Source organism: Seriola dumerili, unplaced genomic scaffold, assembly GCF_002260705.1.
Source record: "Seriola dumerili isolate Sdu_G_001 unplaced genomic scaffold, Sdu_1.0 BDQW01000309.1, whole genome shotgun sequence".
NCBI classification, from domain to species: Eukaryota; Metazoa; Chordata; class Actinopteri; order Carangiformes; family Carangidae; genus Seriola; species Seriola dumerili.
In genome coordinates, this window is record NW_019174564.1 from 794,484 (window position 1) to 821,838 (window position 27,355).

The following is a 27,355-nucleotide window of genomic DNA, read 5'->3' on the forward strand; positions in this document are numbered from 1 at the left end:
CATTCTCAGTTGCGCTTTGTTTGTCAGAAGCTTTACCACAGGACTATTTTCCCATGAACTCGACCTTTTCACTCCACTAACAGGCAGTTTTGTTGCTTGTGTCGTCCATCTGACTCGCCCTGGTTATAAAGGACGTTTCCATAGATCTCAGGCTGACCCAAAGACAGTGTGATGCTGGGCTTCATTTAACAAGCAACACCGCATGAGTGTCCATTCCCAACACTTGTAGGCAGTGTGTGACTGAAATAACCATGAGCAGTATAATAATACTAAAAACACCATATTATTTTGCTGACTTTGCACATCTTCAGGCAGAACTTACCTACTTACTGTCTGATATTAAAACCCACATCAAGTCCCCAGGTTATAATTTTCAAAATAAATGCCTTTTGCAAATAAATCTATGATTGAAAATACATTTGAAAGTTTTGCAAAGCTTTAGCATATTTCTTGTAATCTCCCAATAGCCTCTGTGCCAAGCACTTAATTCTCCATTGTCCAATTTGATGAAATGCCTCATCCTTATAACATTTCATTGGTAGCCGAGAGACTTGTTAAAACTTCTTGTTAATGCTATATTAGCACATTATGCAAACCCACAAACTGCACCGAAAAGTGGACTACAAACTGATGCAACAGAAACACACGACCTCACAGGCAAAGAGCATTTCATGCTTTAGATTTAAAATAAAAAAAAAAACAACTATCAACGTAAGTTACTTATATTGTGTGTTGTTGAATGCACTCCTCCTGACTGCTGACTACAAATATCGTTTTGCATTTCTTTGTAGTTATTTTGCATCTTTGCAGCTGTTTTGCGTCTTGATATAGGCCTAGTTGTGTCCCTTTGTGGCCCTTTTTGGGGTCATTCTGCATCTCTGTAGTCATTTTGTGTCTGCAAGGGCAATAATTAATCCAATCCACAATCCATTCTAGATTCTATTTTTCTACTCTGGACAGATGTAAATTATTGTTGCAGTTTGAATTCATGTAGCAATATTGTAAATGCTTAGTCCTCAGTATTGTCCATGCTCTCCCCACCAGCTCTGCAGCTATGTTTGCCAGAGCTATTTCATACACAATTGGACTTCTATTTAATAGCCTGTGAAAGAGAGACAGACAGAAAGGTGGAAAATCCCCAGTATTTTAAATTATCCTTGAATATTAGAGCATTATGACTTTGTTCTAACGCTGACTTCTCCTTAACCATCACCATCAATCCCCTTGCTATATGCAATGAGCCATTTGCCATTATGCAGCTTGTTAGCAATGTCCAGGCTGTGTAATTACCTGTGTCAACGGCAATGATTGTCTTCAGTAACAGATTATTCATCACTTTATAATTGTAGAGGTTGAAAAGGGTTCTAAGCCTTTATAATAAAACCCAGAAGTACAAATTTTCATGCTCCTCACCTTTCTTGGTTGCAACTTCCAGACTGGATCAAGTGTTTGTGCACAATTAGTCCTGTAAACTACAGTACAGGTAAAATAAGGGTGTCCCCATATAGTAATCATATTGCAGCTTACTTTCCCTGGAGCATCAAACCAACAGACACTTCACATTCTCAGCTCTGTTCTGTTAGATGAACACTTTTTCAAAGGGGCACACAAACCAAACATGGTTTCAGATGTGTTGCTCAGTGTTTGAGACAAGACACAGACCTGCTTTTACTGCAGTGAGAGAGGCTTCGGACTGAAGGGGGCGAGGCTGTGTGTGTGTGTGTGTGTGTGTGTGTGTGTGTGTGTGTGTGTGTGTTGTTTGGCGGGCACATCATCATCCCGACCGAGAGGCAGCAGACCTCCTGCATCCTCCCACGCATCCCCGAACCACTGCACTGTATCTGCGGGCACAGCAACGAGCATTCAGAGGCAACATCATGTGCAGTACTCGGTAAAGCTGGGACCTTCTCGCTGTACCGTGCTCACTTGGTCTCACAAGTAAATCGCGGCTTACGAGTCATTTTGTCAAGGATAATAATGATGAGGTAAGAGCTTCCGGTCGCCATTTTGCCGGTGTTTAACGGTTTAGAGAATATCTGCATGGAATAATCATTTGGTAAAGCCGTTGTTTGGATGGATCCCGGTGGCAGGATGTCCAAGCGACACCGCTTAGACTTAGGTGACGATTACTCATCGAGTAAAAAGAGGTCTTCTGATGGGTATGTAGCGTTAGCATTACCTAAAAGCATCCCGCTGTTGCGGTGTCTTTGAGGAGTGCTGCAGACTGTTTGTTGTTGTCCCGCTGCTAACTAGCCGTACTAACGTTAACTCGTGACAAATCTAGCTAGTAAGTTAGCATCGACTCATGAAAGGATAACTACCATGCACAAGGCTGCAGTTAATGGGCGAAAGCGGCTAATGTAGCTAACTTAGCAAACAGTTATCCAACTACTGGCCTGGTCTGGTCTGCACGTGGCTACATGCTAGCCGGTGCTAGGTTGAGCGATGCGTTAGATAGATAGAAAAAGGCATACATTTCATGAAACAAAGTGAACATGTCAGTACAGACTTTTGGTTGTTGTGGCATGTAGCATTTACAAAACACAGGCGGAAAGGTGCATTGCGGCTGCACACAGAACCCCGAGTCAGGCTAATGTTAGCCGCTAAGCCAGATGCCCTGTCAGATGTTACTGACATGTCTCATCTTACAGTCCCAAATCAGCTGCTATATGCTGTAAAGGCAAGCACAGTTTGGGCTCATTATAGGATTGCTGAGGGTTGATATGAGTCTATACATGACTCGACAGTCCTGTAGAAGTTGGAGGAACCTGGGTTGAGGCGCCCCGGCTTGTCTGTTGTCAAGTGACACCGAGAGTACAAGCTCAGGGTCACTGCTCTGGATTTGACGTCGAATTGATCTTATGGGAGAGAGAGGCGAAATAAATTTCCCACCAGGATAAATAAACAGTGCACTGTGTGAATTATAATATCAATATAATGTACAAATAATATAGGTAATAATAGTAGCATCATGTCTGGAGTGCAGACTGCAGCTTCCCCACAGTCAAGGACATTGAAGGTAGTTATGCCAAAATCCAGACAAGCTGTTTGGTGATGATGTGTTTCAGACCGGATGATGCTCATCAGCTCTCTAGTTGTCATGCCTGGCATCACCTCTGTTGTCAACTCTTTTACACTGTATGTAGCTGTCATACATACATGGACAAAACTGGATATTAATTAGTACTGTGTTATTATGTTGTAAACATAATTGCTCAATATAAACGTGCAACACATACAAATTGCTAGTTAATTTGCATATTTGCTAGATCAAGGTGTCATTGTCATTTACGTCTTACTTAATCGCTAGATACATTTTGTATCAGTCCTGTTATTAAAATGAGACATTCACACAGCATCTTTTCCATTTGGCCCGTGTGCAGCCACCTTAAAGTCTGCACTTTGCACAGCTTTTTCCAGCTAGTGTTGGGAAATAAATGATTCATATTTTCCATTTGAAGACGTAAAAGAATTTTTTTCTGGAATAGGAGAAAAAATTGCTGTACATTGTGGACAATTAGTTTATCCATGACCTTTGCATGCTACACTTGATTATGCCACTGTGAATAAGAATTTGCTTTAACCTTTTCATGTGAATTTTTTTTTTTCTCCAAGGAAAGAACTTGACATGGCCTAATATTTGTGCATTGTCCATTTCATGTTGTGGCTTTTATGTTTGGTTTAATCTCCTGTTGTGTATTCACTAGACCATTTCTAGGCCAAAATTGTTGCATGCATTCATGTTACAGCCAGCTGAGAGTTCTGTCGTTGATTTAAATTGGTTTGTTTGTGTGGCAATGCTTCATCAAATCTTAACCTTGTGCATCTTCCTCTCACAGGCGTGACTACGGCAGGGACAGAGAACGTGATGAACGGTCGAAGGACAGGGACCGTGATCGGGACCGTGACCGGGATCGAGACCGTGACAGAGGCGGGGATGTGAAGTCATCTGGGCTGCCCAACAGCTCAGCTGCATGCATTGGAGGCTTCCTCAAGCAAAACCCCGGACAGCAGCAAATCAACCCCTTCACCAACCTGCCCCACACGCCACGCTACTATGAGATCCTCAAGAAGCGGCTGCAGTTGCCTGTCTGGGAGTACAGAGAGAGCTTCACTGACATCCTGATGCGGAACCAGTCTTTTGTGCTGGTGGGAGAGACTGGCTCTGGAAAGACCACACAGGTAGAAAGGCAGGAGGTTTAGCGACACCAGACTTTTGTTGTCAGTTGCCCCGACAAATACACTTTTACTGTGATATGACTGAAACGTGTCAGATAAAATCAAAATTTGAAATTCAGCGATGAAATTGGTGTAATAAAAAAACGGTGCGGTGAACAGATGCTGCATTTCAAACAGTGTCTCTGTGGAGCTGATTCATAGTATGTGGTTATTAGATTTATGTGAAGTTCTTGAAAGAGAGGGTTGTCTGTTTTTAGAATTTGCAAGAGAGAAGATTAGAGTAAATCACTGGTTGGAATCCTCCTGAGGGGAATATAAACTATCTTTCAAACACTTCTTAAATGAAATGGTGTAATCTTGTCCGTGCTTTCTGGCTTGATGGTAGAAAATTTGTGTATTCCACCCATTGATCATGAGTTTTTGAGGTCTACTCTTTCGTAGAGGCTGCATTTATGGATCTTTTTTAGGGATCGTCATCTGTGGTGATCATTCTGTGAATGTAGAGAGGAAAAATAATCAGAGATGCACTTAAGTGTAAAAATGAATGGTATTTCTTTCAATTTAAGACAGAATGTTTGATACTGTATTTAGCCTAAAAATGCTCGTAAAAGGCTGGAGGATTGGTGATTGTGGATAAAATAAAATTCACAATTTTCTCATGTTTTCAGGGAAACCTATGTTTAAAATGAAAATAGAAAACTAACAAAAGGCCTGTCTTAGCAAGCTGCTTATGTTTTGAAACTCAAAACAAGAGCATCCCTTCAGTGAAATTGTGACAGGTATGATTTTTATAGGTATTTGATTTGCAGGGAATAGCAGGCTGTAGAAAAGCACTTTTCAGGTAGTTAATGTTAATCTTTTATTTTTGTGGAATATTAGTAATAGGCTGGTGCATCTGCTAATTAGTTTCATCCTCCTCCACCTGCTGCCTTGGATTCATCTAACTTCTTTGCCTTTTCTTATTAAGAATTATTTTCACATGTTTTATCTACTCAAACAAAACCCAACTTGTCTGCTGTCTTGCAGATCCCCCAGTGGTGTGTTGAAATGGTGCGGTCAATGCCGGGACCAAAGCGAGCAGTGGCCTGCACCCAGCCCAGGAGGGTGGCAGCCATGAGTGTCGCCCAGAGGGTGGCTGATGAGATGGATGTCATGCTGGGCCAGGAGGTGGGCTATTCCATCAGGTTTGAAGACTGCAGCTCTGCCAAGACCGTACTCAAGTAAGAAGGTCGTTTTGAAAATCCAGATTTGTTTAAGAATGGGTTTGAATTTATTGAAATCTATCTTTATGTTTTTTTTCTTACTGCCCCAATACATGGAGGCAAAGTGTAATGTTTCTTGCCCATAGCATTTTGAAAGGAAATGTCTCTTTGTGGGATTGCTTTGCTTATTTTTATAATTTTAAGCGGGGATTTTATCAGATAATGAAATTGCACATGATGATAAAACCTTTGTATGTAACTGTCTGTGTTCCCACCTTGCTGGATCTCTTTTGTTCACCCACAGGTACATGACAGATGGGATGTTGCTGCGGGAGGCCATGAACGACCCCCTACTCGAGCGCTACGGTGTCATCATCCTGGACGAGGCCCACGAGCGCACGTTAGCTACAGACATCCTCATGGGGGTTCTTAAGGAGGTGGTCCGCCAGAGGTCTGACCTCAAGGTAAAAACAAGGGTCTCTCTTTTACGGCCTTACTTTCAGGATTTGGTAGCAGGTGCATTTAGTAGAATTTCCTAAATCTTAATGTAACTATTTATCCTGCACAATCACTCTTCTGGGAAATCTAGTCTACCTACTTTTATTTTGCCCTATCTCCAGACTGGTTGTTGAAAATGCCCTTGACAGTCGTCTGATTTGTTTCCATAAATAAGTCCCACTTAATGCTTACAAAACACTGTTAAAGCTCTAAATATTGCTTCCCCCCCTAGGATAAAATCAGTGACATCCAGTGTTTATGTCCCTCTTTTGTCACTCCTTCCTTTTGTCACATTTTTCCTGACAGTGTCCCCATGTCTGACAGCTGTGTATCTGTTGAGGAGAGAGAAATGTTGCTGTTAGGCTCAGAAATGCACATCTATTCTGCACCGCAGCACTAGCGGAGATTGGTCCCAGAGTCAGCCCCCATTTTAAGCCAATCAAGCAGGGGGGAGAACAGCAACGTGTCGGATGTGGATGGGAGCGTACAGGCAGGCAGAAGTTTTATAGGCAGTGTGTGCCAGACATAATTCTCATACAGCAGATGGATAATGACTAGTTGTTTGTCAGTGTGGAATCAAAGGTTAGATTGTTGTTCGCGGACTGTTAAATGAGGTCTAGGTTATTGGGAATGATCATCCACCCACACCCCTCTATCTCCTTCATCCCCATCCCCTACCAAATTTGAAAGTTTAATTTGCCTTGATTAAGAGCAATTATGATGTCTCACAGAGCGTAAAGCGAAATGCAGAGACGCTGGCCCCTGAAAATGTTTGAGATTGAAAATCGGAGACATGTTTCCCATCAGAATCCTAATGCGCTCTATCTAATGGCTCTGGAGAGAACATTGTGTACCCAATATCAGGAACAAGGACTGTCATAGCTCTGTGTAGGTCAGTGACTTGGAGTGTAATGCCAAGTTCTACACTATAGACACCATCTTGGGTTTGTGCCAACGCGCTCATCCTAAATTCTAATTCAGAGCGTTATCCATCCTGTCTAACTTTTTGCACTCTTCATCTATCCTGTATTTGGTTGCACTGTTATCCACTTAGCCTGTGTTCTTATCGCCAGTCATCACCAAACCATACTCATCGTGTTAACTCATTCTTCACTTCAGCGCCCACTCCCATAATCACCACAGTCATTTACACTCTGCTGTTTTTTACTTTTTATTTTTATCTTTTCTTTCACCTCTTTTATGAACACGTCGTCCCTGACAAACTTCTCCCACCTCACTCGCGCTCCTGTGCCCTTCTCTGTCCAGGTCATTGTCATGAGCGCCACGCTCGACGCCGGTAAGTTCCAGGTGTACTTTGACAGTTGCCCACTGCTAACCATCCCCGGTCGCACGCACCCGGTGGAGATTTTCTACACGCCGGAACCAGAGCGGGACTACCTGGAGGCAGCCATCCGGACTGTGATCCAGATCCACATGTGTGAGGAGGATGAAGGGGACGTTCTGCTCTTCCTCACTGGACAAGAGGTACGAGTCCATAGGTTTTTAATGAGAGTTTTTTCATGGATTACCCATTTTGATCTCCAAAAGCCAGGAAATATAGTTATATTATCTTTAGACACTTTCTGATATACATATACAGGTCCAGCTAATGATTATTTTTAGTTAGTTAGTTTATACATTATAGTCATATTTTCTATTCATGTCAGAAAACTCCCCATCAGAATTTTCTTGAGCCTAAAATGCGATTTATAAAATGTGTTCTTTGTCAGGTCCAAAACACAAATATTGTCAATTTGGTATTAGTGCTTGATTTAAAAAAAAAAAAAAAAAAAAAAAAAAAATTATCTTGGTTAACTAATCTACTAATCAACTAATCTTACAGTTTCAACACTAGATTCATGTATAATATTGTTATTTCTGTCCAAACAAATCTCTGCTAAGAGTGTTCCCATTAATCTAATAACATATATGAGTTGCTCACATACACTGTGTCATGTGCAGGCACGCACGCACGCACGCACGCATCCATCCTCTCCACAGGAAACTATTAATCCTCAGACTGATAGATGTTAATTCATGTGACTGTGCCTGTTTGGGAAACCACCAGGATTTGCACAGCGAAGGGAAAAAAAATTACGAGGAGTGACCCAGATTCTGCCCTTCCCACGGATCTCTGAAATTAAGTCATTTATTATTTCTTTCCCTCCCACCCTGCAAATGTTGTCCACTGATGTGTAATGGGGGGCAGGGTTCATGCCCAAAATGATGAATTTTGTCACAGTTGGGTGGACGCACACGCACGCACATGCACGCACACACACACACACACACACACACACACACACACACACACACGCGCGCACGCGCAGAGAGAGAGAGGGGGAAATACACCAACAAATGTTTTAATCCCCTGATCGTTGGACAAGAGAAGCCTGACACAGCCGACAGTGTCTGTGCAGGTTTGATTAAATGGTTTTGGAGAACATGTGATAACTTGTGTTTTTTTTATCCACTCAAGGAATCATGTTGTTGTGTGCATGACTTCTCCGATCACATGTTTATTAGCAGTAATTATTTGTCACTCAGCAGCAGCAGCTTGACGGATGCAGCACACCTTCGTCAGATTTCATTAGTCAAAGCATGATCAATATGCAGCTTGTTAAGAAGGGGATGAAGTCATTGGAGGGCACGGTGTTTGAAGTGGTCTCCTTTGAGGGCTGGTAATTGATTTTCGATTACGTGGTATCCCAGCTGCTCCGACCGGCAGAAACACTGACAGTCACTCCTGTGAATGTGGAAAGTTTTAGATATTTGCAAGTGGTGTGTTAGAGATTTTTTTTATTTTTTTATTTTTTGCAGTTAGATGTAATTTGTTGATGCATATTCCACCCCCTCTGCACTGTGTCAAGCGAAAAGCATTATTGAGAGCACTCCCACAGCGAGTTCATTATCAGCCCCTCCTAATTGGGTTAAAGAAGTTAATGTGTGGTAGGTCTGGCAGAGATGGGTGTTCAAAGGGGTGCTGCGGCGTGCCCCTCAAGCGCTCCTTAACCTCTTCAGTCTCCCAGCAACATTGATGTAGACTAATGATCGGGAGGCAGATCCATCGCAAAGCCGTGGACTCTTTTTATCTGACTGTTTAATTTATAACAGACGAAAGCAAAATGCACAGTACTCTGCTTTTTTTTTTTTCTCTCTCTCTCTCTTCAACAGTTTTTCTCTGAGATATTTCGCTTCCACAAACAAATAGAACTGAAGCACCAACCCCAAACAAGAAAGTCGAAACTTATCACAGCTGTTGAGCAAAGATAAGTCCTAATATTTAAGCTTACCCCTCAGCAGCTAACATCAAAACATGGGGATTGGCAGGGGGGTTGTTTGCTAGTCAAGAGGAGCTCCTAAATGTGTCGGTTATTAGCTTGGCTGTAGATTGTTGCTTCTGGGGTCGCGGGGAGAGCTGGTGGACAGGTTCCCAACACTGGCCAACTGCCCCTATGTGTGTGTGCACACAGACACACACTCTGTCTTCATGTCCCTAAGGGACAGACAGCCAGCTTGCTTCCAGCGCTTTGGCAAAGAGGTCCATTTTTTTCTCCATGGCAGCTGCTGCATCCAGAGGCTTGATAGGCTATTAATACCCAGGATAATTTTACCAATCCATTCAGATTTACCATTTTCCACTTGTCACTGTGTTGATTAAGAGGCACATGGCCATCAGCAGGGTTTGACTTAATGCAATGAACAAGGGGACAAACAGGGCTAATAACACACTTTCACTCCAGAAGGAAAACAGGAAACATCACCATGGTTCTCTCTCATGTCAAGGCAAGTGCTACTGGCTTCACACGGTGGTACAAATGAAGTCACTTTCAGCCATCGCTTTAACTAATTTAAACACAGTGGGATTTTATAAAAGGAAACATCAGGGTCTGAGAAGTTTTCTATGTTGTCGTGTGGCATACAAAATAAAAACCAACCACAAGCAGCAGTAACATGATTTTGTTAATCTGAGAGCCTGTTCATCAGCGTCGCCTTCATTGAGCTGCTGCATTGTTCCCATGGGCCTGCAGGTGGTGCAACAGTATAGGCTGTAATGTGACACATATAGTAACTGCTGCTTCATGAGGATTAAATGATTGTTGTTAGGAAAACAAGGAAAACGGTTCTTAACAGCGGAAAAAGAAAAGCTGTTACATGTTGTTCTGGGCCATGCCAGAAACGACTTAAAAGCTTCAAGTGTGATCATGTGCGTGTGCGTAGGCGTAGGTAAAATAAAACACCTTTTCCTACGTTTGTGAGGCGGTTGTGTCTGTGGGACATGTGGGTGTGTTTTTAGTACATTTAATATTGTATTCCAATAGGCCTTATGAGAATAAGCCCTAGCCCTGTGCTCACTATCATGCTTTCTTATTCCTGGTGCTACTCAGGTCCTCTGTCTGTCTGCCAGCCCACCGGCTCTAGAACGTTCAGCTTCACTAAACTGATCTGCCATGATTTGCCGCTGGTTATGCATCAGTGCTGCAGTCTCATCTCACATTCCCCTCTACAATACTGCACTGTGGAATAATGAACCCTGTTTGAGTCTGTCTGGCTCTGGTGTGTGTGCACGCGTGCCTACTGAGCGTGCGCGTCCATGTTTTCCGTGATTGCTGCATTTGACAACAGAGCCACAGGGAGTTCAGCAAAGCATACTGCAGTCCAGGTTTAATTTCCTCCGTCAGATGGAGCGATAGTTAGAACAAATGTACTGTAGCAGGGAACCACGGTTTCCCCGGCCGCCTCGCCTTCCCCTATCATCCAGACTCGCCGCCATTGTTTATCCAGGTGTTGTTCAGATCCTATTTGATTTCGCTGTTTGCATACACAAGTGACGCCCGGATTAATTGCCATGCTTCTGTCTTTCAGGAAATTGACGAGGCCTGCAAGCGAATCAAGAGAGAGGTTGACGACCTGGGGCCTGACGTCGGTGATATCAAAATCATCCCATTGTACTCCACGCTGCCTCCACAGCAGCAGCAGAGGATCTTTGAGCCACCCCCGCCCAATAAACCAAACGGTGCCATCGGAAGGAAGGTATAACTGCCTTGTTGCTATAAAAACACTCAGAGGGGGAGGTTGAGGCAGGGCGTTCGAGGGAGAGGGTAAGTAAAAGAGAAATTGAGTGGGGTTGATGTAGAAAGGACAGATGGGGAATAAGGTGGGTAAAGGAAGAGAGCTGGAAGGTAGGGACTGAAACTTTTTTCCCTTTCTCAGCTTTAGTGCAGAACTGACTCACACAACATATGCTGCTTTTGTCAGCATGCGATTCTCTGCTCTAAATTATAACTGGGGTATTACTCACGCCCTCTGAGCCTGAGGAAAGTATTGCATTCTCAGTCATTTTTATCTTTCTACTACATTTGCACATGCCCTGCTGCTGCTCAGAGAGGAGGCCTAAGACCTTTGCTGTCTGATTTGGGGAAGGTTATATAAGCTGACCAAAAACAGGACTTTTTCCTCTCTGAACATACTAGGATGTTCTCCAACCTCTTAATCTCAGAGGAGTGGATGATCCTCTTATTGATACAGACACAAGACAATTTCTCTCTTTTGTGTGACAGTTTGTATTCAGATGGGCTCATCACTAGAGTAGCAGCAGCACCACCTGCGCTGCCACACTGTTGGCCAGGGATCTGACAGAATATCAGAATATCATCACTGCCAGTGAATGAGCAAACGTTCACCCCCAGCATCTGATAGGGGACGGTGTTGATGAATGACTCATTGCTACAACCCCTCTAATTGAGGCAGATCAGGCTGACATATGAGCAGTGAAAAATATTTATGGGCTGTCAAAGTTAAACAAATTGCGATACTTTAAAAAACGCTGAATTCACCCTGGATTTTTTTTTTTTTTTGTGGATCGCAATGTGAATAAGTGCAATGAGTCAAACTTTTAAAATGTTTTGTTTGACCGTGAAACAGGCATCGAGTCCCTCATCGAGTTTATATTTCCAGAGGGTTTTCCTACAAAGTTTGGATAATACATTACCACGACTTTGTAGCCCCATCTCCCTGTACAGTCTTGATTTTTATAATTTAATCTCTCCAGGCTTTCAGTGTCACGTGTGTGTGCACTGTGCAGGTTTAAGTGGCTCAACATTCTTAGTTGTTTGATTGCCCGCTGTAGGATCTTTTCCCAAAGATCAAATGTCATTCCCAGTATTTGCCTCCGCTGTTCAAAGGGATGCTGACGTGACGCAGCGCCGTAGTATATTGCTTCTTCCTCCTGGTGAACATCTTATTACCAACTTCCCTCGAGCTGAGTTACCTCAGAATATAAAGTGAACGTAGCGGGGTAACGCTGTGACCTCTGAACTCTTGTCGACCCAGCAACCGCTTTTAGCTTTGCGAACAGCGCGACCGATTCCCTGTTTTCCCCCAAGATCTGATGTGTCGGGCGCTCGTCGGATCGGTCGAGGTCGCGTATTGAAAAGTTGCCATGCTTGAAGTAAATGTGCTCCTCCTACATATCCGACTGAGCGACTCATCAAGTGAAGAATGCAGAGATGTCATTCCAAGCCAGCCCAAGAGGAAGTAGTGAAAAAGGATTAATGTTCGCCATGTCTGCAGCTACGCATGCTAACGACTGCATTAGGCACCCTTCAATTAACATAAAGCACTAGCTCGTCATTGCTCTATTTCTGCAGGAAAGCCACTGATCTTCCATTTTTGAACAGTTTAATCATTTAGAGCCAAGGCAGCAATTGACTAATTACAAACAAAGACTATAATCTCACTTTGCTTTCCAGCGTCTCAAAGATTGTCTCTAACAAATGTGCCGTGATGAGTGTTAGGTTTGTTTTTAGCATTGTCACGTTTGGAATATTCCCTCAAATGTCACTTGTGATTCCACCACATATCCATTTCAATGAGCTCTGAATGCGGGCGCGTCAACGCAGCTACAGGCACGTTCTCCTTTCCGCAGTTGGGGGAAAAGGCTTTATTTGTCAACAAGGCTGTGTCTCCCAGCAGGGAATGTGAAAGATGGCCCGTGTTAGCCATAGTACTTGCTCTCCTGCAGGTAATAACCCAGAAATAACATGCAGAGATGATGCTCTAATGATATTACTGATGAAGAAGCCAGGATTATCCAGTGCAGCAACAGACTGGAAGGAGCCAGCCTGCGTTCAGTGTAATGGCCCCAGCCTGGATAATCCTTCAGAATCAATGCAGTCAATGAGGCCACCCATATGATCATGAAATGTGAGAGGGTGTCATGTGTGGCATCTGCTGGAGCACTGACTGTGTCCCAACACACAGGGCAGCGCAGTCTCACCTATTCCTTTTTTTTTTTTTTTTTACTGGACTTTGAAGCATTCCATGCCTTTCATTCCTTGCTGGGACGTTGGCGTACACTGTCTGTCATGAGACACTGTCTGATAGCCTGGTCTGTCTGTGTTTGGCCAGCCACTTTATTTTCCGACTGCCACGGTGTGGCTAATTGCTTTCACAATGTGACTCCTCTACACCTTTGGGCTTATGATAGCTCTTTTCCACTGCAGGAACTTAACAAGCTGTAACCTGGGGCTTCCCGCTGAATTCTGTGCCGCGAGTGAGTCCGTGGTGCGAGGTTCTTTTTGGCGTTTTCACTGTATTTTACAACCTGGGATGTTTTTGGGTGTTATGCAGTTAAAAAGATGAGAGCAGGATGTCGACTTTGTAGTTTTTCAGCTTCTTCCACAGCATGCGTTGTAATCCTTTATTTTCTTAATAATCTTGTTTCACCTGCAGATTTTTTTTTCCATGCATTTTTTTTTGGCTGAGAAAACTTTTGCCGGTCCTTTTCGTTTCATTCTCCGCTCACTTCAGCTTGCTCCAAATGGCTTATGTTAGTTGGATCTTGCTGTGCGGGTGTTATAGCTGTCCCTGCTGTGATGTGACGACACGTCTGCTCGACCAATCAGTGTGGACAGCACTGTGGGCGACCCCCGAAAGAACCTGGAACTTTGATGTGGAGTTGTTAGAAATGTATTTTCAGGAACTCGTCCACAAAGCAGGTGGAGAACAGTGGAAAAAAAATAAAGCAAACTCACATTTGTCATGGAGTTCTTATGTCAGTCAGATTTAGATCTCCATTCATCCAAAAACTACATGAATAATAACGCATCCATTCTCCAGATACCACTGTCTGATCAGTTTCATATGGATATGGACGCTCACTGCCTTCTCTTCATCCCTCTGTTTGAATAGTAAAGGGAATGAGTCTTTCGACAGGTGAATTACCCGAGGTCAAGGGCTGAATGCAGGGGAAAAAAGGCCCTCCCTGGCATTAATAACTAAACAGTCAGGCATTCTCAGGCTGGAGAGAAATCCTCACTTAAAAGGTGGGATTTAAAAGTCTCTAAGGCTCACAGCTTGAAGACAGCTGAAGAGGCACAGCTACAAAGGAAGTGTGTCAAGTGTGCAAAATTGGTTCTGTGGGCCTGTATCAGCAAAGACTACAGAGAACTGTTTGGTTTTGTGCTTGGCATTTTATCATAAAGACTACCAAGAAAGCAGACGGCTACCACCAAATGACTGCTTAGGTCAGCCTACAGCTTGTTCCTGTCTCGGTAGATGTTGAGCAAGTGAGCAAGGGAAAGATTTTGTGGAGAGGCGTTTTTCCCCCAAACGCCCACTTCCATATTAAGCTGTGACACTGCAGTGGCAGTTGCCAGTAGAGTGGGCTATGACCTGGTTGCCACAGTCTGAAGTGCTATGATGAATCTAAAGGATTTCTCTGTCCAGTCCTGTTTCCACTGTTATGTAAGGAGAACTCACCCTAGCGGCGGTCAAGGTTCGCGTGAGAGCAGCTGCAAATCTGTCTCCCACTCCTCTCCTCTTCCCTCCTCTCCCTGTTTGTGAATACGCTGACAGCTAGTGACCCATAGGGTGATGTGACTTTTTTTTTTTTTTTTTTTGCTCCAATTCAGCTGTCATTTCTCATAGTCCATCTTGCTATAGGGGATAATTGTAATAGAAAAAGATCTGAGACTGGGAAATGGTGCAAGTTCACAGTTCACCCACACACCCACTTCTCTGTTAACAATGACATCTGCCCTGACGCTTGAATCAATTCCCACACCACCCTCACATGAGCACGGTCCCAAAAGCCGCCTGTGTTATCACCATTATCAGATGATCATTACGTCATTAGCATGTGTTAGCTCACTTTGAAAAGTAAGAAATCACATTTTCTTTATTTCAATCATTTCATTATACGCACAACCGTAAAACTTACAATGGAAATATCTGCGGTAGCTACAGAGGCATGCACATATCCGCCGTCGTTTTTGCTGTGGGCTATGCCGTAGCTAACATGTCAAGACATGTAACGTGTCAGCTAACATTATGTATCTACACGTCAGGGCTGTGGCAGCTACAGAGATAAGAGATGGAGCCAACAAGAACTGTAACTGGTCAACTTGTTTTCTCCTGCAAGTCTCTGACGCTAGTGGGGATTGTTACAACTGAAGACAGGAGACAGACTCAGCCATTTGACACACATCTAGCCAAGCCAGCTCCACTGCAAACTGCACATTTCTGCTCCCTATCCCAGTGAATTAAAAAAAAAAAAAAAAAAAAGCAACCAGCAACTGCATGTAGTAGCATTTGTAATATTTTCTTATGCAGTAATGCATCATGTAGTTACTGTGGGAGATTATAATTAAGGCATAACATGTCCTGATCAGATACAATACATCCATCCAGTGATGTGATGGTATCAACAGGTAAAATCCAACACTGGAATGAAAAGAATGTCTTCCATGTCTTGTCACACTATTTTTTATATTTTATTGATATTATATTGTAATATTTCAGTACCACATCCTCCTTTTGACTTTTGTGACGACGAGCGTTGTTAGACTAGTTGCTGTCTGCCATGGAAACACTTACGTGTAACACTTTTGTGCTGGTCAGGTCAGTGACTTTCAAAATGTTTCAAACTGAAGTTAATGCATTGCACTTGCAATGCTGTGTGTCTGTGGTGGTGTTTGCAGCACAGCTTTGACAGAGCCAGCTTTGCGTAGCACACAGCAAGAGCCAATCAGCGACAATGAGCTGCGCACAGTTGGCGTGTCTGCAGACAGCAGTGCTCCAAATTTCCAGACATGTGCTGGGTTCACATTAGAGATCTACAGCAGCCGTGAATTTTGGGGGAGAAAAGATGCTTGGATGAAAGCAGGAACCATTGTTGAGCTCTCAGCGTGTTAAAAAGCAGGTCACCTAAGAGGAACCATTACATCAACTATTTTCTGCGATTGTTGAAAATCTTTGGAAAGAGCTTTCCAAGAGAAGGAAGCTGGCATCTCCACAAAAGCAGCAACATGCTGAGGAGAGTCAGACAGAAACTCCAACCTCACACACACACACACACATCATAACAGAAAGGACAGAGGTAATGCATTTGGATGGCACACTGAGCACCTAGCCAGCTCTCTCCACAAATACATTGAAAGCACATTGAACTTGATTGCAGGAACTGCTGTGGTACTCCCCTGTTGGGTTGCATTAGACAGAGTGTGCACAGAGCGCCACAGAGTCATCTCCACAAGCTCCTTCAGTCAGCTTGCCTACATCAGGGAATATTTTTCATGTTAAAGCAAAGCTGGTATCTGCACTCTTTTCTTCCTTGTGCTTAAGAATTACTATGATTTCTTATTTCCCAATTTTGTGCTGCACTTTGTTTTCTAATATTTCACACAAAGAAACTGCTGTGATCTCTAACATGTCCAAGTTGTTCATTATTTGAATGTTTGAAGGTTGGAAAGGATTTGCTAAATAACCACGCATACCAGAGTCTGAGGTCTTCTCCTCCAAACCCCTGAGGTAGATCATTTCTTAACCCTCGTGTTCTCATTTCCACAGGTCGTCGTGTCAACAAACATAGCAGAGACGTCCCTGACCATTGACGGCGTGGTGTTTGTAATTGATCCCGGATTTGCCAAGCAAAAGGTTAGGCCCGCCCCCACCCCCCCCGTCCCCCCCCCCCCCCCCCCCCCCCCTTCTCCCCGCCACCCCAATCTTCTCCCACCACTCTTTATCTGCTGCGATCATCTGCGTCTGTTGCCTGAGAATCCCCAGATAAACACAGCAGTGCACACCTGACAGCGGCAAAGATGGAAAAGCCAGTTATTCATTCCTCTGACATTTCACCAGCCTGGAGCCAAGTCTTACACACAGTGCAAAAAGAGATTATATATGCACTGTAGTGGATTGTGTGTATGTGTGTATGTCTACATTTTGAGCTAGCTGCTTGTATATATAGTAGATTGTGGGTGTTAGTATGTTTTTAGCTACTTTTTTTTTTTTTACCTGTACCCCTGAAAAAATCTGCATCATTGCAGTTTTAGCTTCTTCTTCTTTTTTTTTTTAATCCACCTGAAATGTGTTTCATCTTTTTCTTTTGCCATCAGGTGTATAACCCACGGATTAGAGTCGAATCACTTTTGGTGACGGCCATCAGCAAGGCTTCAGCCCAGCAGAGGGCAGGTCGTGCTGGACGAACATGCCCAGGAAAGTGTTTCCGCCTTTACACAGAGAAAGCGTACAAGACAGAAATGCAGGTAAGAAACAAAGCAGCTTGAAAATTAAAATTCTACGAGGTGGAAACAGGCGTTTGATTCTCATATCTCGCAATTCTTCAACGCCACAAGCTCTTTGTATCCCCCCAGAGCAGCCTTCAAGCCGGAAAAGCTCTCTGTTATTCAGTATTTGCTTTTACAACTGCTAGTTTTTACCTGAATTATATTTCCAAGAGCTCGGTGCTGAACCTGCGGAGGCCCAGTTCTCCACTTTCAAAGCGCAATTCTTTCACATCACGCCGTGTGGCAAAGGGAATCTTTATTAAACAAGTTAAATAGCCCTTCAAATGCCCTAGACTCACGGCCTTTGTTCAGTCTGACAAATAAGTGACACATGAGGAGATAATAAGATCCCAACTAATACATTTTGAATGGTCTTGGGTTTCTCTTGTACCTCTTAACTGACACAGGACAACACATATCCAGAGATCCTGAGGTCTAACCTGGGCTCCGTGGTGCTGCAGCTGAAGAAGCTGGGTATTGATGACCTGGTGCACTTTGACTTCATGGATCCACCAGGTTAGTTTGAAGAAAGACTGTTTTTTGTTCAGCTCAAAAAGACATATTGAGAGTATACTCATAGTTCTTTATGTTGTTTTATTTTGCATTCAGTTCCACAAGAGTGTGAATCTTTGCCTGGTAAAACAATAATTTAAAATGTATTTAAAAGTGTTTCATTTTTCCCAAAATCAAATTGATCATGATTATTGATAAGAATTGTGTGCATTGCATTTACATTCTGTACTTTTCGTTGTTGGTAGTGGGGTCCGCCATTTGCACTCTGGATTCAAACTGCCTTCACACACACAAGAGGATTCATAGGAAACAATGCAGCATGTAATCCAGTGTTATCTCTGTTTTTATCTTGGAAAAATACGTGCGCTATGTGCAGCAGGAAATCAGATTGTAGTCGCAATTATTATTGACAAGACTTTTTAAGCACAGCTGTTTAATGAGTGTTTTTCAACCACACCTGCTGTCACTACCAGTGACCAAGGGTGTCACCAGACCAGCCAATGAATGAGATCTGGAAGGGTTATAACTTCAATATCGAGTGAAATTGAGATCTTGATCTTCGGTGCCATTTGAATCAATACAAATGCAGCTCCTATGAAATCTAGCAACATTTAGTTTAACTGTGGTTGTTCTGATGTGCAGTATCAAATCTGGGTCGGCTGTGTCTCTCGGGAGCTCGGGAAAGACTACAAAGCAAAAATAAAGTGATCTTGGCAGATATCAAATAGTGCATAGTGAATGTTGAGATTTGCGGATAAGTGCTCTGGCAGACACGTCAGTAGCGTTTTGCAGTTTTTATGAGAAGTCTACTTTAAGTTTAGATTATTGCTGTTCAAAGAGAGAGTTAGTACTCTGTCTGAACAGACAGTTTATGTTCTGGCTCTCTCTCCGTTTGTATTTCTTAATTCTTGTACATCAGAATTATGCTGGATCTATTCCAAAACACAGACCTTGTCTCATTGAGGCGCCAAGTTATGGCATTCCTCAGGAGAGTGTGTTCCTACATCTTCCTGAGGAGACCACCCCCTCCTTTCCCTATCCTTAACCCCCCCCCCCCCCCTTTTTCTCACCAAATATAGTTTCATTTTCTCACCTCTGAGATTAAACCCATCTCTCCCCGTCCACTGTGGCAAACGCCATTTTGAGAATGAAATTGGTTACATCAATAGCGGTGCTATCACCTTGGCTATTGCCTTCCCTTTATATTCCTCCAGTGAAACGTGACTGACCTCCGCCGCCACCCCCACATTTCTCACAACACGTAAGGGTAAGCGCCAACATATGGGATTGGCCTTGTCTGCCGAGCCTAACTGGGAACAGTGGGGTGAAGGGAAAGGAGAGGATTACCTTTTATTTACTTGATCCACTCATGGCAGAAGGTTTCTCCTAACTAGCTCCTGAGCACACTGGAAGCTGGAGCTAGTGGAGTGCAACAAATGATGTGTGCTTTGAGTCTGTGAGAGTTCCTGGACAGGCGCTTCATAATATCTAGTTACAGCAGATCAATTTTGATACGCTGTGTCGAAGGCCCGCCTCAGAGTAAGTGGACAGGTCAAAGAGGTGTCTTGGGAGAGTCGAAGATGAAACAATAGTTTTTTTATGTGAGTTTTTTTTTTGGCACGTTTTAAATTCTAAATAAGTGGATGGAGGAGATTCTTGTAATTGTCACAGTCAAAGTCTCCCTTGTTTGATGCTACAGCGTTTATTGTGGTACATAAATTTTGTATTGTTTCTTCCTGTTTAAAATGCTTTCCGTCCTGGTTTATTTGGCTACGCCTGTAGTTACTGGTGGTAACGGCAAATGCGGTTTAATACCACAGGTCGCAGTAACCCAGGGAGCAGCAAAACAAACTATTGTTGTTTTAATAAAGAAGTCAGGCAACAATTGGCCTTTTTCCATCATCCTGTGAGCAACCGTGATCTCATTTAATGCTGCACACGGCACAAGTCTGCAAACAGCAGAGCATAGTGAAAGGAGTTGGTTACCTGTCTGAGAAGTTGGAGGTGTTCAGCCTGTCGCCTGCAGCTCTTTATCTAACCGCTCACTGTGGCTGCTCCTTCTTGTTCCATTACTCCCTGCAATATTTCAAACTGATCCGCTGTCAGAAAAGTGCAGAAAAAGACCGTTGTCTTCTTTTGGCGATGCATTTCGGGATGAATGATAGTGGTATGCGCTAAGCTCACTGACAAACGCGTTGCATTTTTTGTGACTACTTCATAATAAAAGTCAACGTGCAGGTTAAATGCTTTTAATGTGAAGCTGCCTCAGTAGGAAACGTTTGGTTTGCATTAGAAAAACAACTTCTTACAGCGTTTTTTTCTAGACACCCAGTTCATAATACTGCAAATATATGAATATTACAATGCTTTCATCACTGTGCCATAGGCTCAGTAACCATTGTGTCGCTTTGTCCGGCGACAGATACAGTGACTTAACAGACATTTATTTAAATGAAAATCTCTGAGGTTGCCACTTTAAGTTTCAAGTCATCTGAATTTGAGTTAAGATGTCCCTGATAATCAAAGTAATCAATCCCAAATGCCAGTGGCCTTTTCCATTTGAGCTTGTCCATAATCTTAATGCATCCCTGATTTTCCTTTTACTGTGAAACGCTCAAATATCTAGTTTATTTTTCCCTTTGCCCACCTCGCTCCCCGCTCACTAAACACAGGAGCGACATTGTGAGCCAGCCAACCAAATGGAAAATCCAAAAGAAATCAGTAGCGATTTACACAAGGACTTGGCTGGGTGGGATTCATTTGCCTCGTGACATTTCCAAAGAAGTACCTTTCAAAGCCAATGTGGTTTAATGTACCTTTAGCCTTTCGTCTCATTGATTTGGCCCTTGGTTAATATATCGGATTCTTGTGTGTTGAGGCAGTCAATACTTACTTTTCTGATGAGCCGCATTGTGTATAGATTGAATTTCCACACTGGTTCATCATGCTAGCAGAACTTGGAAATCAGATTTTCACCTTATGTTCAGCCCCACACAAGCCATTGGTGTAGTAAGTAATGTGGCCGGCACTCACTTTGTGTTTAAGGAAGAAAAAAAAAAAAAAAAAAAAAAAAAAAAGTAGCTTTGATGCCCCAAATCAATATTTGTTAATCATAAAAAAATGCCTCCCTGCTGTTTGAAATTGAATTTTTTTGGGAGCACTTGAGAGAAATGAAAGTGAACAAGCATCGCAGCCAGAGCTTGAAGCTAATTTTCAGTTAACATGCAACTGGTCATTAGGCTTCAGCTCTCGGGAGCCAAAGGTCAATAATTGCATCTGGAGGAAAAATCTTTTAACCAAACGGTGGAAGCCTTTTGTGTTGAAGCATTAAGTAGAAAGTTCTCCTGTAATTGCATTAGTTGTTTAGGATTGCCTGAGCGGAGGATGAAAAATGAGCTCTGCCATGATTACTTCTCCGCTAAGTTGCTGTCTAGCGTAACTCTGGCCATCACATGCTGAGAGCCTTCTCATTTTGATTCACCTCATGCTCCCTGCCACTAAACCTGCAAACAGCCTCCCTTTTGTTTGAGCGTCTGTGTCTTTTCTTAACTCGCATTTGTCTTCTATTCAAGGCCCAGGTACAGCAGGTGATGAAACTCTATTGTTTTCTCTGCCTTTTTCTCTCGGGGTGCCTCTTATTTTTCGAATACTCCGTCAAATTCGGTTCATCAGGTTGCAGATCTTCTCCACTGCAGAGTCAACAAGAGAGTTTATATCTTATCCAATAACCACTTAACCACATGGCATAAAATCACATTTTAACTTACGTTCTCTGGCTAAAAAGAAATCAATTTCAGTTATTACATTTTTATTTTTGCCTGGATGTTTTTTCCTCTATTTGGGAAAATTATGTTTTGATATTCAGTTGCTTGAATGTGAAAATTTGTGCAGTGAATATTCTGTGTTGATGGAGTACTCATGTTTGACAGTTTCTTAAAAACAGTCCAGTCAATTTAATTTGATTTTGAAGACGCAAATAGGAAATGAGGTATGATTTTTAAATGCCCAAAACAGCCAGATTTAACATGAATCTTTGAATCTTACATTCAATTCCTGACAGATGTATTATTTAGCGTGACGGTGAAGATCCACAAACCTAAATAGATCTGCAACTAAGGATTATTTTCAATGGTGATTAATCTGCAGGTTATTTTCTTGATTAATTGATTGAGGAAACAGTGAAAATTGGCCATTAATACTATCCCAGAGTCCAAGGTGACTTCTTCAGGTATCTTATTTTATCTGACAACAACAATCCAGAATGTAAAGAGATTCAGTTTACTATCATATATGACAAAAAAAAGCAGCAAGTGGTCACATTTGAGAAGCTTGATAATGATGTGAAAGGATTCATGGTTTATCACAATAGTTGCAGATAGATCTTTTTTGACCAACCATTTCAGCTGCAATAGTAAAAACACGCAGTACTTCTTCTCCTGCAGGTTCCAAATTCTTCTCGAGTTGAGAACAATTGGAGTGGTCTCGTGTTCAAGTGTTGCTGTAATGAAAGAATGACAGTTTTGGAAATTGTCCTCTCTCCGTGTGTGGTTTTGCCCGTGAGACTGGAACGTTTTTTAATGGCCCGTGTCTCCCACTCTGTCTCCCCCAGCCCCAGAGACCCTGATGCGAGCCCTGGAGTTGCTGAACTACCTGGCAGCGCTCAACGACGACGGTGACCTGACGGAGCTGGGCTCCATGATGGCAGAGTTCCCCCTGGACCCCCAGCTGGCCAAGATGGTCATCGCCAGCTGTGAATTCAACTGTTCCAACGAGATCCTCTCCATCACTGCCATGTTGTCAGGTAATGCTCAGGGCTGGTCCGCTGTGTGGGTCTGAGCTGCTACTCTTTCCATTTCCTGTGCTCATGGACCAAGCTTTAGAAATGACCAGTGAGCAGCTGACTTATCTTTTAAGTCTCTTAAATGTCTTTGACCCCTCTTTTTATTTTAGTTGTGTTGACATGAGGCTTTTAATGGGTCTGTTTAAGTCCTGCCAAAAACTTAGTTTAAAATAATATTTACAGCTGACTTCTCTGTATGATCAACTCAGACCCCAGAGGTCTTAATCTACTTAGAATAAGTGTCATGTGTTCCTACTGAACTTAACTACAAGGCAAGCAGAGGATGAAGTCAGTGGTGTCAGCTATTATTTGTGAAGGAGGGGAAAAATACATGTCTGGACAAAATGTATAGGTGTAGCTGGAGCAGCACCAGCAACTACTACAGCAGTAATTGCACTTCAGGCTTTCCAAAGCAGAATGCTGCTCATTGAGATGAATCTTGACGCCTTTGAAGGGAGTGCGAGGGTCTTTGAGTGGGGAAATGGATTTAAGTAGCTGTTTGGACGTGGTGTGCACTTAAAGCAGGTGTTTCAGGATGACAGGTTTTTGCTGAGTTCATTAGAGTAAGCAGCAAAAGTACACCTGAGAATGGTGCCGCCACAGCAACCAACCATGAGGCTCAATAAACACAGCTTTTACCCATTATAGCTACAATCAAGCAGGTTTGACATTAAGCAATTCAAAGCAAATTCACTGAGGGGAGAGGGCAGAACCAGAGTCCTCTGGGTAAATCATACACCACTGCTTTTAGATGAGATGCTTGTTTGGACTGGGTGCCACACGTTCACCATATCTTGTGTAAAACCATACAGTAGCACGTCAGGACGGAGAAGCCCCCCCCCCCCTCCCCTTCTCTTTGACCCTCCACCTTTCCATTCCCACAATAAACACTTCGCAATACAGTGTGCCCTGTGAAGTGTTCTGTGCCTCTCTTGAGCTGAGGCCTTGTTCCCCTCTCTGGGATTTGCTTAACTTATCCCTATGGGCGGCTGTGTTGGGGCCTATACCAACCTTGTTTAGTCCCACAGTGCTTCGTCCGACCCACCGAGGCTAAGAAGGTGGCTGACGAGTCCAAGATGCGCTTTTCCCACATCGACGGAGACCACCTGACGCTGCTCAACGTCTACCACGCCTTCAAACAAAGTGAGTGGCCCGATCATACGTGCACTCGCTTTTCACCGAAATTCACGGGTGTCCTAATTTGTCTTAAGTTGACCCTTTTCTCCCACAGACCACGAGTCCACTCAGTGGTGCTATGACAACTTTGTCAACTACCGCTCGCTGATGTCAGCCGACAACGTACGCCAGCAGTTGTCCAGGATCATGGACCGCTTCAGTCTGCCGCGACGGAGCACTGACTTCAGCAGCAGAGACTACTACATCAACATCCGCCGAGCGCTGGTCACTGGCTTCTTCATGCAGGTCGGTCAGGTCGCGGCCCCTTGGCGAAGTTCTGTGCTCACGAAAAACAGTGTATTTGTCACCTGTTGACGATAGCTAATTAGTCACCCGCGACTTTGTTTTTAAAGACTCATTATTAAACTTCCTCATAATTCTTTTTCCTCTGTTATTCTAGCAAAGGCAGTCTTTGTATTCAGCTCCACTGCTGACCTGATGTTCACTGAAGTTTGCCCTTGTTGAGTTTGACCATTTAAAAAAAAATATGTGTTGTTGTGCAAAACATTTGCACTCACTAAACATGCAGCTGAGGTGTTTATTGTAATGGATCAACACCTTTTAAAGCACACACACGCGCAGACACATGCACACACACGCACACACACGGCTGCTTTGTTTTAAACACATAACAAGAAATCAAGTCAATTTGTGCCTCGTTCAAGGAAACAAATGGCATTCTGCAAGGAGCCATTTTCAGGGCTACCTGAAACAAGCAACCTGACAAGTTGAATTATGGTGTTAATATTTAAATATTTGTCAACATTAACCTTTATCTCGCAGACAAATTTGCGGTTCATGTTCGAGCTTTCACAGCATTTGAGATCATGTCTTTGTTTGGAAAGGCCTTTATTGAGACTGATTGCCTTGGTTAATCACAACAGCCACTGCAGCTTTACCAAGTATCTGCAGAGTAGGAAAAAATTCATCACTGCCTGATTACAAACAAGTTCGTCTTCTGTCAGGTTGACTTTTATTTTTTTTGTCAATGTGTGATTAATTTACATAGATTAAGATAGAACAGAAATGTTACAGAAATTAAATTAAGCACCAATAAAGGCTGTGTGTGTGTGTTTTTTTTTCCCCCCTTTCTATCAGTGTTTTTTCTTTTTCCTGGCAATGACCCTCTTTGTTCCTGTGCTGTAAACAGATCGCTCACCTGGAGCGCACCGGCCACTACCTGACGGTGAAGGACAACCAAGTCGTACAGCTGCACCCTTCCACTGTGCTGGACCACAAGCCCGAGTGGGTGCTCTACAACGAGTTTGTGCTCACTACCAAGAATTACATCCGCACGTGCACTGACATCAAACCAGAGTGGTAAGTTTCAATTCTGGGGTGGCATGTTTTAAAGGCAATTACCAGTATTGTATTGTGTTGTGTAATACAAGCAAAGCATTTGATTAACGCATTTACTTGAGTACTTTTTTTTATATGGACACTTCATTGATAGAGCAGTCTGATATCCTGTATGTCACCCATGTGTTATCTCATTACTATTGTAAAATCTTACTCGGCTTGTGTCAGACATCTTGGATTTCTGCACAATCGCGTAATTCGTGTTGTTTTTTTTAAGTAGCTTCTTTTGATTTGCTTGTCTGTGTTTTTTGTTTTTTTTTTCCCATGAGTGTTTCCACACATTTTATGGTCTGTCTCCTGCAGAGGATGTATTTCCTTTTTTTTTTTTTTTTTTTCCCCCACTTCAAAAATCAACACATGTTATAGGATTTGCCTAAGGGTGCCTAAACTTTTGAACAGAACTATAAATACCTTGAATGGGCAACACACACTGGCAGTGTATGACGCACGTCGACACCCACACCTGTAGCTGTGAGCGTAAACCAGCACACCGGCAGCATCTTGACGCACATTGTTGTGTCAGGATGCGCCACTGTTCCGAGTCCTCGTGGCGACGCGCGTCATTGTTTCAGAGAAGTAGCGGTTTTATCACGTTGATTCCCTCGGACCAGCACATTCTGGCTACTGTACCCTGACTACTACTGTCTGTACAGTACGTCCAGTGTTTGCTGTGAGAGACGATTTGATGTGACACTACATCTCACATCTGGTGCGGTTAAAAAGTAAAGTTGAAAGTCTGCATTTTACCTTTGTACTCGCAGTTTTATTTCACATGTGCTCAAGTACAGACCCATGACAGCTAGAGCTGCAACTAGGGATTACTGTCACCATCAAGTAAAGCACTGATTATTTTCTGGATTAATCTGTTTATCGTTTAGTGTATGAAATGTCAGAAAATAGTGAGGGGGGAAAAAAATCCTATCACATGTTCCCAGAGCCCGTGGTGATGTCTTCAAATGTCCTATTTTGTCTGACCAGTAGTCCAAAATGTTAGACTAAGAAAACAGGAAATTTTCATATAATTACTTTTTTTAAAAATGACTGAAACAAATACCCGATCGTCAAAATTATTGTCGATTAGTCAGTCAACTAATCGGTTTATCGACTAATTGTTACATATGAGTCTTGACTGAGAAAAGTCGAAAAAAAAATTAGACGCCAGCCCCACCGCTGTTGGCTTGTATGCACCGCACACCCTCGGTGAAACGGACAATCCTACCTGTGTTTCTCTTCCCCCCTCTGTGACCTCGTGCAATTACGTATCAAATTTGTTGTGGCCGCGCTGGCAGTCAGCGTGTGAATATGGAAGAACAGCGTTCTCCCACAAGTAAACACCGAAGACAATTTTTGTGACTAATGTTTACTTGCTTTCTTTCCTAGGTTGGTGAAAATTGCCCCGCAGTACTATGAGATGAGTAACTTTCCCCAGTGTGAAGCAAAGAGACAGTTGGAGCGTATCATTGCAAAACTCTCATCCAAGGAATACACTCAGTACTAAGAAGGTTTGCATGTGCTGCAGCAGCATCCTCAGTATTTGTACAAAGAAAAATCTGAACTCATTTGAGCGTTCTATATTTTTTTTAATGTCCACCAACAACCTAATTTTGAATTCTATTTTTGTCTCACCGTGTTTAATGTATTTTCATAATGACTGATGAATTGTGTCCAGTTGCTTTTTAGGGCCACCTTGTGTCATTGTTTTTGGAGCCAAGAGGGTGAAACACTATTAGAAACTGACTGTATGATTGGTTATCGTTTCTGTCTGAAGCATGATATTTTATGTAAATTTCAACATTTGTCTTAAAGACATCAATAATAACAAATCCCACCTCGGGATTCTTGGCTGGTGTTTTGCTTCTACTGCTAAAACAGCATTAGTCCATGAAGAGACGCTTTTGATCAAATGTAATTTATACTGTATTTTGATGCAGGCATAATGTGATGTTCTCTTGTCATGGAGATACTAAGAGGGGCACATTTCCTGTCAACTGTTCAACTTAATAAAAAATGACTTTGTA

General features: G+C 42.9%; 1 protein-coding gene across 2 annotated transcripts; it reads left to right on the forward strand.

The window, feature by feature from the left end:
* Positions 1–1,763: 1,763 nt before the first annotated feature.
* LOC111231623 (pre-mRNA-splicing factor ATP-dependent RNA helicase DHX15-like) lies at positions 1,764–27,355 on the forward strand. 2 transcript variants are annotated; one of them, XM_022758811.1, is made up of 14 exons: positions 1,764–1,985; positions 3,840–4,182; positions 5,206–5,399; positions 5,686–5,845; positions 7,146–7,364; positions 10,746–10,913; positions 16,731–16,817; positions 17,279–17,428; positions 17,857–17,965; positions 22,572–22,763; positions 23,823–23,945; positions 24,034–24,224; positions 25,129–25,298; positions 26,718–27,355. In XM_022758811.1, the coding sequence occupies exons 1-14, from the start codon at positions 1,978–1,980 to the stop codon at positions 26,833–26,835; spliced, it is 2,232 nt and encodes a 743-aa protein (XP_022614532.1). In that variant the 5' UTR covers positions 1,764–1,977; the 3' UTR covers positions 26,836–27,355. The 2 variants fall into 2 exon arrangements, with proteins under 2 accessions (XP_022614532.1, XP_022614531.1); XM_022758810.1 differs by lacking the exon at positions 1,764–1,985 and adding an exon at positions 2,012–2,159.

What these genes read in the sequence shown, in the direction of transcription:
- LOC111231623 (XM_022758810.1), top strand. Translation starts at nt 2,074, where the DNA reads ATGGATCCCGGTGGCAGGATGTCCAAGCGACACCGCTTAGACTTAGGT. An exon ending in CGTACAAGACAGAAATGCAG is followed by an intron (nt 17,429 to 17,856) that starts GTAAGAAACAAA and finishes TAACTGACACAG; the next exon opens with GACAACACATATCCAGAGAT. An exon ending in CATCACTGCCATGTTGTCAG is followed by an intron (nt 22,764 to 23,822) that starts GTAATGCTCAGG and finishes AACCTTGTTTAG; the next exon opens with TCCCACAGTGCTTCGTCCGA.